Source organism: Apteryx rowi, unplaced genomic scaffold, assembly GCF_003343035.1.
Source record: "Apteryx rowi isolate R43461 unplaced genomic scaffold, aptRow1 scaffold_657, whole genome shotgun sequence".
Lineage (NCBI taxonomy): Eukaryota > Metazoa > Chordata > Aves > Apterygiformes > Apterygidae > Apteryx > Apteryx rowi.
Genome location: NW_020450935.1, coordinates 34578 through 42094, shown reverse-complemented (window position 1 = coordinate 42094; position 7517 = coordinate 34578). Strand labels below are relative to the sequence as shown.

Genomic DNA, 7517 nt, shown 5'->3' with positions numbered 1-7517 from the left:
GTGGGGTTTCGGGGTCCTGGGGGCATTGGGGCAGGTCCGTGGGGAGCAGGGTCTGGAGAGCTGTATTCCTTTTCTGTTCTTTATCCCCTGCACGCGCCTCCAGCTCGTACCTGCCTGTGTCAGCACGCAGCAGCTAAAAGACTCTGTCTAGAGGGTGATGGTGCTCCGCAGGGAGACACAGTTATCCCGAATACCTCCTCCAAGGTCATGCCGAATTAGTCTTCGCGCATGGGTACGCGTGAGTTAACTTAGGGGCTTGGACGATGTTCAGAATAGGATTTCTGACAGCGATTCTCGAAGGCTGGAGGCAGAAACCTTCTCCTGGTACCTGGGGTTTGAACCTCGGGGGCGACTGGACCAAGAGGGGGATTCGTGGGTGCAAGACCGCCAGGGCTCTGCCACCGGTCAGGTAGTTGGGGCCGACCGTGTTCAGGAGTCGGTTTGTTCAGGTTTGGGCTGAACACCCAGGTGAGGGGCTCCCGTCTCCCTCAGCAGTGGCTTGGGCTGCTACAGGCAGCACGGTGTTAGATTTAAAGGCCGCTTCCTGCAAATATCAGCATTAAGCTCCCTCTTCCCTCGAGCACTTACCCTTGTGGTTGCTCAGAGAGAAAAGGGACACAAATGCAGCCGACATTAATTTGGGGGGGGGGGGAACAAGTGAACAGTCACACCACAAGCATTAATTAAGCAATTAATGATGGTCATGGATCATTTAGGAGGATGTCCTGTACAGTGCATGGCACTGTTGACTGAGCAGAGAAGCGGGGATGTGTTGGTACCTTCTCTGCCAGCTACGGTATTTCCTATCCTCAGTGAAAAGCACAAAGCTTCAAGCACAGCCATTAACTGTTGTCTCAGCATCCATGTGTCCGTGCAATTAATTTAATGCCACCTCCAACGGGCTTGGCGCCCAGCTGCCTTATGAAATATTCATGGGGAGGAAAAGCGGTGGAACTTATCTGCTCCGTATTGTTTGGATGCAACTTTGACTGAGACTTAAAGCCTGGCAGGAGCCTTTTGGGCAGGCTGGAACTGCCTGGATCTCCTGGGAGAGAGCGAGTGAGGAACTGCAAAAGCGGCAGAAAGCAAAGGCTAAGCTGACAGGCGGGAAGAGGGAAATGAGAGTCGGATAGCTGCTCGGCGTGGCGCAAGGAGCAGGGGAGCTGCAGGGTCTTCAGAGCCCCCGTGTTGCTCGAGCTGAGCTGGGAGCAACCCCGGCTCTCTGTCCCCTGTTATTAGCTGTGTCCCCTAAGAAACACAGGGAGAGATAACCCCAGCCTCCGTGGCCCAGTGTCTCCTTACGCCTCACCTTCCTCCTTCCCTCTGCCCCGAGGGTTTCCTTGGCTCACTCCTCCCGGTGGAGACGGCTCCTGCGCCGCTACCCCCAGCACCTCTGTTTTACTGCACCTGCTGGCACAGCCTTCCTCCCCGGCCTGATGGTTCTGGCTCCAGGCAGCCGAGCAGCATCCAGGACTGTGTAATTATATCTCAGTGCCTGTTTCTGCTGGCAGCTTTAGCACTGAGCAAGTGGTAACCGGGAATTACTGCCAGGGAGGAGAGGAGGTGATGCTATCTCTGCCGTGGTTTTATGCATCCTGCATGATTAATCCTTGCTCTGTGGGGTTTCGGCAGCCGCACGATCTGCGAGGTCAACGCAGCAGCGTGCACGCAGGTGCTTCCCGGCATCCTAGGCCTAGGTGTGTCGCGTCTCGTCCTCACCTAGATCGTCAGCAATGCTTCCTGCAACACGTCGTCGACTCGTTGTCTTGTGCGCCGCGAGAATCCCGCGCTACCGAGTGACGGACGTGGATGAGCCGCAGCACCCCGAACGAACGCCCCGCGGCTCCCCGGCCCGCGCACGCTGCCCCGGCGCGCTCTGATGGCGCACAGCTTGTGTGCGCGGTGGAGCCTCGAATCGGGACTCGTGCGACCTGTGCGCGCCAGGGCGGCCGCCTGCTCCCTGCAACAGGAGCTGCTGTGAATGCCGCTGCGGAGGGAGCGCGTGCGGTCATCTGCTCTGGCTACTCACGGTGGCTGGTTGCAATTAATTTAGGTTCATTAACTCCCTTCTGGGATTAGCTATATTATTTTGTTCCCATTCAAAGCCCACCCTGTAGCCTGTGCAGCACCGGCTCTGGCAGAGAAGGACCAGAATAGCAGTAAGTCAGTTCTAGTTTAAATGCAAAACACCCCTCTGCCATTTGCAGGAGCAACAGGGACGTGACCAGCGCCAAGTGACCGGGGGGAGTTTGGCATTTCAGCAGTCACTGCCCACTCACTGTTATTCAGTCTCCGTGGGGTCCTGAGGGCTTTTTCTCATGCCCAGTGTTGGATCTGGCACCTTACTTTGCTCTCTGCACCTGGAAATCTTTAGGACAGAAACTGTGTTTACATATGGCTTGTGCTACAACTGCTACTAACTGAGTTAAATTAAAAACAGGTGAGATCCAAGGCAGTGTTCTGCAGAAACTCAGGTGTCTGTCCCAAAGCACAGAAGTGTTAGAGTTGCCAAAGATTAGCAGCTGCACATATGTTAATTCTCGTCCCCCCCCGGGAGCAAAAATCAGTTCCCATCCTCCAGCCCTGACGTGTCCCCGCATGGCAGAGCAGGACCAGGCAGCGATGCTGGAGCTCGCTTAGGTACCAAGAGCAATCGCCAGCTGAGTGCGGCGAAGCGCGCGTTGGAGGACTTCAAGCGAGTCTGGACTAAAGCCTTATCCTTTCCCCCAGCCCTTCCTTCTGGCCTCGGCTCCAGCAGCTCAGCGAGACCTTCGGGAGCATCCTGGGATGGTGCCGTCCCTGCCTGCCTCCTCGGGGAGCGTTTCCTGCAGCTCGGTGAGAGAGAAAGGCGCGGTGTTCATGAGTTATATCATTCTTTATATCATCGTTAAGAGTAGCAGGTATTGATGTACAATGCATCTGTCATCTTATTGTGCTTCCTATGAAAATGTGTGTACATAGTACAGATACCAGAGAGAATTCAACACTTTATACACTTGAAGGCATTCAGAGATCAGTAACGGAAAAAAAAATGGCACGAGAACAAGGCCTAAATGCTCCTAGATGGGTATCTACACTGATATGATGCATATAGATATATATATATATGTACACACATATATATAGTCATATATATTATATATAAGAAATATAAAATGAGAATGATATAATAGAAACAAAGAAAAAAGTCTATGCTTCAACGTGTGAGCATCAAGGTCAAATCCCAGCCCCATCTTTAAAAGCTTTAACGGGAGAAAGAAAGAAAATAAATAAATGAAATGCAATGAAACATTGGGAAAAATCCATAAGAAAATTTATGGATGTGGCCGACCCGTCGTCTTTGGGCGAATGCTGGATACAAAGGACTGACCCCCAGTTCCTAATTTTGGTCAGCAAGCAAATAATAATAATAATAATAATAATAATAATAATGACGATAATAGAAACAAAACGGAGGTTTCGAAATCATAATCACTGAAAAGACTTATTGCAAAAAGCTCTTAAAGATAAGTAGCACTTCAGCCCCGGGGGGGATCTTGCTTGATGTGCGGGGGCTGGCCGGGGCCGGGGGAGGCCGACGTCGCCCCTCTCGCGGGCCCGGGGAGCGGAGACGTGCACGCCGGTGCCGGGGCAGGTCTCCGCGGCTCAGGGAGAGGGCGGCTCAGGGACGGGCAGCGGCGGTGGCGGGGCGGCGAGCCTGCGGGCACCCCGAGGGCGCGGGGGGGGCTCGCCGTGCCCGGGGGCAGTGCTGCCGGCGGGGGGGGGGGGGTCAGCGGGGCGGCAGCCTGCGCTCCACGGGCCGGAGCACCCCGTGCCGCGGGGCGTCCCTCTACCCGTGCACCCTTTCGGTGCCGGGGCTCCTTCGCTCCCCAGTGCCGGGGCCGCGCGGGGACCCTCGTGGCGCCGGCGGCCGCCGCTGGACGCGGGGCCGGGAGGTTTCCTCGCGCCTTTCTCCCCGAGGGTGGCCGGTTTCGGGGCCGCGCGGTCCCGGGGGCCAGGAGGGCGCTCGCGGCCGGCCGACGGGCTCCCGCTGCGCCGGGGCAGACGGCGAGGTCCTTCCCGGCGCCGAGGAAGCCCCGGCCTGGTGGGAAGGGCCTCCTCGCCCCGCGGCCGGGCTCTGCAGGCCCAGGGGCAGGGTGCCGAGGAAGACGTTTCGGAGGGGCCAAGGCCGGGAGAGGTGCCCCAGCTTGGCGCGCGCGGCGTCCCAGCAAGGGGAGGCTGCGGGCCGGCGCGGGGACGCGGTCCCAGGGTCCTCGCCGTCCCCCCTGCCCGGCACGGGGAAGGGGGTCTCCTCCTTTGCACCCCGCAAGCGCCGGGCCGAGGCGTGGAAGCGAGATGGATGTGGAGACAACGGATGGACGGACGGACGGACGGGGCTGCGGATGGAGGCTCTGCGGCCGGACGGCTGCTTCTTCTTGGCTTCTGGGTTTCTAGTTAAAAAGGCCGAGGGGCAGGAGACGGGGCAGGTCCGTGCCCCAGCCCGCTGTGCGTGTCGTTCCCGGCACCGCCGGGGTGGCCAGCCTGGAGCGTCCTCGAGTCTCTGCCCGAGCGGGGCCGGAGCGGAGCGGGGGCCGCGCGCCGGGTCCGAGGCCGAGCCGACCCACCCGCCCGCCCCGAAATCCGAGGCTGTCGCCGGCGTGCGCGTCCCACCGTGGCGAGGAGCGAGGTTCCCCTCGACACGTCCCTCTGCGGGCGCTCGCAGCGGGACGGGCAGCTCTCCGCAGGGCTTTGGTAGCTCAGGTTGTACATCCAGACGTCGGTTAGCAGGTGAAGTCCTCGAAGGTGCCCCGGGCCGGGTGGTGAGGTAGGATGTTGGCCGCGTACGTCATCCCCGCCGGGTGGCCCCGGATGCTCTCGCAGGGATTCTGCGGGGCGGAGAGGAGGAAGGACGGGGCGCCGCCGTCACCGCGTGCCGGCGGTTTCACCCGCGCCGAGAGCAGCCCTGGCTGCTTCCAGCGCCTCCGCCCGGTGCCTCTGCTCCTTTCCTGAATATTCCCTCAAATCGTGACACCCCCCCCACCGGTGCACGGCCGGCACTTACGTGGCGTTTCACGTCGTCCATGCTCAGCGCGACGCCCTTGTCCGTGTTGCTCCTCTTGTGGCTCTTGCGGCACTTTCCCCGCCGGCACAGCCGGTGCTTGATCACCTGCGGGAGCCCCATTTCAGCCCTGTTTCAGCCCCTTTTCGGTCCCGTTTCGGCCCCGGGGGGGGTGCAGGGCTCGGGGCTGGGCGGCCCCATGTCCCGCGTGCGCCCTGGCAGCGGATGGGGAGCCGTCCGGGACTCACCTCATAGGCGTAGTCGAACATCTCCAGTATCGTGAGGATACTGGCACCGATGAACAGCCCCATCTGCCCTCCAATGTCACCTGGAGGCGAGAGGGAAGCGGTCAGGGGGGGACACGAGGCTGGCGGCAGAGGCAGCAGAGAAAGGGCAGAACTCATCGCAGCTGTGACCGGTGCCTCGGGCCTCCCTGCGGGCTGCGGGGCGGAGGCGCTCACCCAGCAAGCCGGCCACCTCGTACGCCTTCTTCTGCTCGATYGTCTCGTAGTTGAGGGCCTCGAAGAAGATATCGAGCACCAGGATGTTCTCCCTGCGCGAGAGGGAGGCGGCATCAGGCCGAGGTTCGGGCCGGGGAGGGGAGGGATGCGGCGCCCGCCCGGCGCCCGCGGCGCCTTACCCGATGTACTGCTCCGACTTGTTGTACTTCTTGGCCAGGTACTTGGCGGAGGCCTTGCTGGGGATTTTCACCATGGAGAGCTCTTTGCCGTAGCGGGTGACGTTGCAGGGCATCTCGCAGACGCAGTACTCGTTGTCCTTCTCCACCAGGAAATCTGGCAGCCGGCGGCGAGAGAGACGGGCGGCGCAGAGGTGACGGAGCCGCCACAAAGCCGAGCGCTGCCTTCCCCCCCCACCCCCCCGCCTTTTCCTTTTTTCCCATCCCCAGGGATCGTTCCCGCATCCATCCGGGGGCTCCCGCGGCGCCAATGGGGCAGCAAACGACACCAAACCGCCGATGCGAATACGAACGAAGGGTGCGGGGTTGGTGGCAAGCCAGGACCCGATGGGGTGGCAGCGCTTTCCCGACGGGATGCCGGCGGCCGGGACAGGCGGGCGCTGCCCTGGCCGCGCTCCCGGGACACCCGCGGGGGCCGCAAGAGGCGTTGGAGATGCCGAAAGCCGGCGGGGAGCTGCGGGGCATCCTCACCTAAGGCCGGGTCCGCGCACTCCTTGTACTGCTCYGGGGTGCAGTAAGGGGCATCGCCTGGAGGAGAGAGACAGGGCGTCTGGGCGCGGGGCTGGCGGCTCCGGCGGGCTCCGGGCCGGATCGCCTCGGCTCACCTGGCATGTGCACCATGCGGCAGTTGCAGTTCTCCACCAGGTAGCGGGTCTCGCAGTCGATGCGGCAGGCCGTGATGCTGTAGGTGTCGTAAAACTCCGAGTCGCCCGCCGCCGCCTTGCAGTCGCCCCAGGGAGGCGGCAGGTAGATGAGCTGCGACGGGGCAGACGGACGGCGTGAGGACGGGAGCCCCCCGCCCCGGCACTGCACAGCGGGAGCATCCCGGCCCCCTCCGGCTCCTACCCGCTGCTCCTGGCAGGACACGAAGGTCTGGAAGCCGGGCGCCACCCCGAAGCCCAGCTGGTCGATCAGCGGCGGCTCGTCCTGGCTGTGGATCTGCACCTTGATCCCGGCCTCGAACGAGGTCTCGTCTGCGGCGGGGGGGAAAGGGGGTGAGACCGGCCGAGCCGCGGTGGGGACCGAACTTCCTGCGCCTGCCCGGGCTAACGCATTCGCTCGTGCATCTGTCCGTGCGTCCGTGCATCCGTTTGCTGCGCCGTGTCCCTGACCCTCCTGCTCCAGACCCCGGGCAGAGCAGTGGGGAAGGCGCTCGGCTCTATTTATACACGAGCGCTGGGGAGTTGCCATGGCGAATGATGGAGACGAGGAGGGAAAAGGGAAGAAAAGGACCCGAAGCGAGGAAAGAAAGAGGAGGGAGCCAGGGAGGGGGGGGGACACGCGAGCGCAAGGACGGCCCGAGCGGGACCCGCTTTGGGCAGCGCCCGCTCACCCGTCTCGCCCCACACGGGCAGGTACTCGTCCTGCTGGATGTCGAGCATGATCTCCAGGCCGTTGCCGGTGCCGCCCTTCATGGTGATGAGCCGCGGCTTGCCGTCCTGGCCCGAGTTGAAGGTGTAGCACTTGCCGTAGCGCGTGAAGACCTGCGGGAGAGGGCGCGGGGCTGAGGCCGGGCTCGGCGCCGCACGGGGAGCCGGGAGGCCGCCCCGCTGCAGAACGCCGCCTTTCCCCCGAAAACGCAGCCGTCCCGGTGTGTGTGTGTGGGGGGGGATGCTCCGAGCTGGGCTGCAGCCCCGTCTTTGACGCCGCAGGGGAGGCATCCGCCTGGGAAGGTGTCGGGAGCGGCACGGACCCGCCGGCGCGGCTCCAACCCCGCTGCTCCGAGCGGAGCGCCACGTCGCCGGTGCACGGCTCCGTGGATGCCGCGGACCCCGCGACGGG

General features: G+C 62.3%; 1 protein-coding gene across 1 annotated transcript in view; it reads right to left on the bottom strand.

Moving 5' to 3' along the window:
* Nucleotides 1–4760: 4760 nt before the first annotated feature.
* Nucleotides 4761–7517, bottom strand: part of ASIC1 (acid sensing ion channel subunit 1) — a 14179-nt gene continuing 11422 nt past the window's right edge. Inside the window, exons 3-11 of the mRNA XM_026084956.1 lie at nt 7069–7219; nt 6582–6709; nt 6341–6491; nt 6207–6263; nt 5679–5832; nt 5500–5591; nt 5287–5366; nt 5042–5146; nt 4761–4865 (exon numbers count right to left, since the gene is read on the bottom strand). Of these exons, the coding sequence (XP_025940741.1) occupies nt 4761–4865; nt 5042–5146; nt 5287–5366; nt 5500–5591; nt 5679–5832; nt 6207–6263; nt 6341–6491; nt 6582–6709; nt 7069–7219 (1023 nt within the window). The remainder of the gene's footprint in view (nt 4866–5041; nt 5147–5286; nt 5367–5499; nt 5592–5678; nt 5833–6206; nt 6264–6340; nt 6492–6581; nt 6710–7068; nt 7220–7517) is intronic.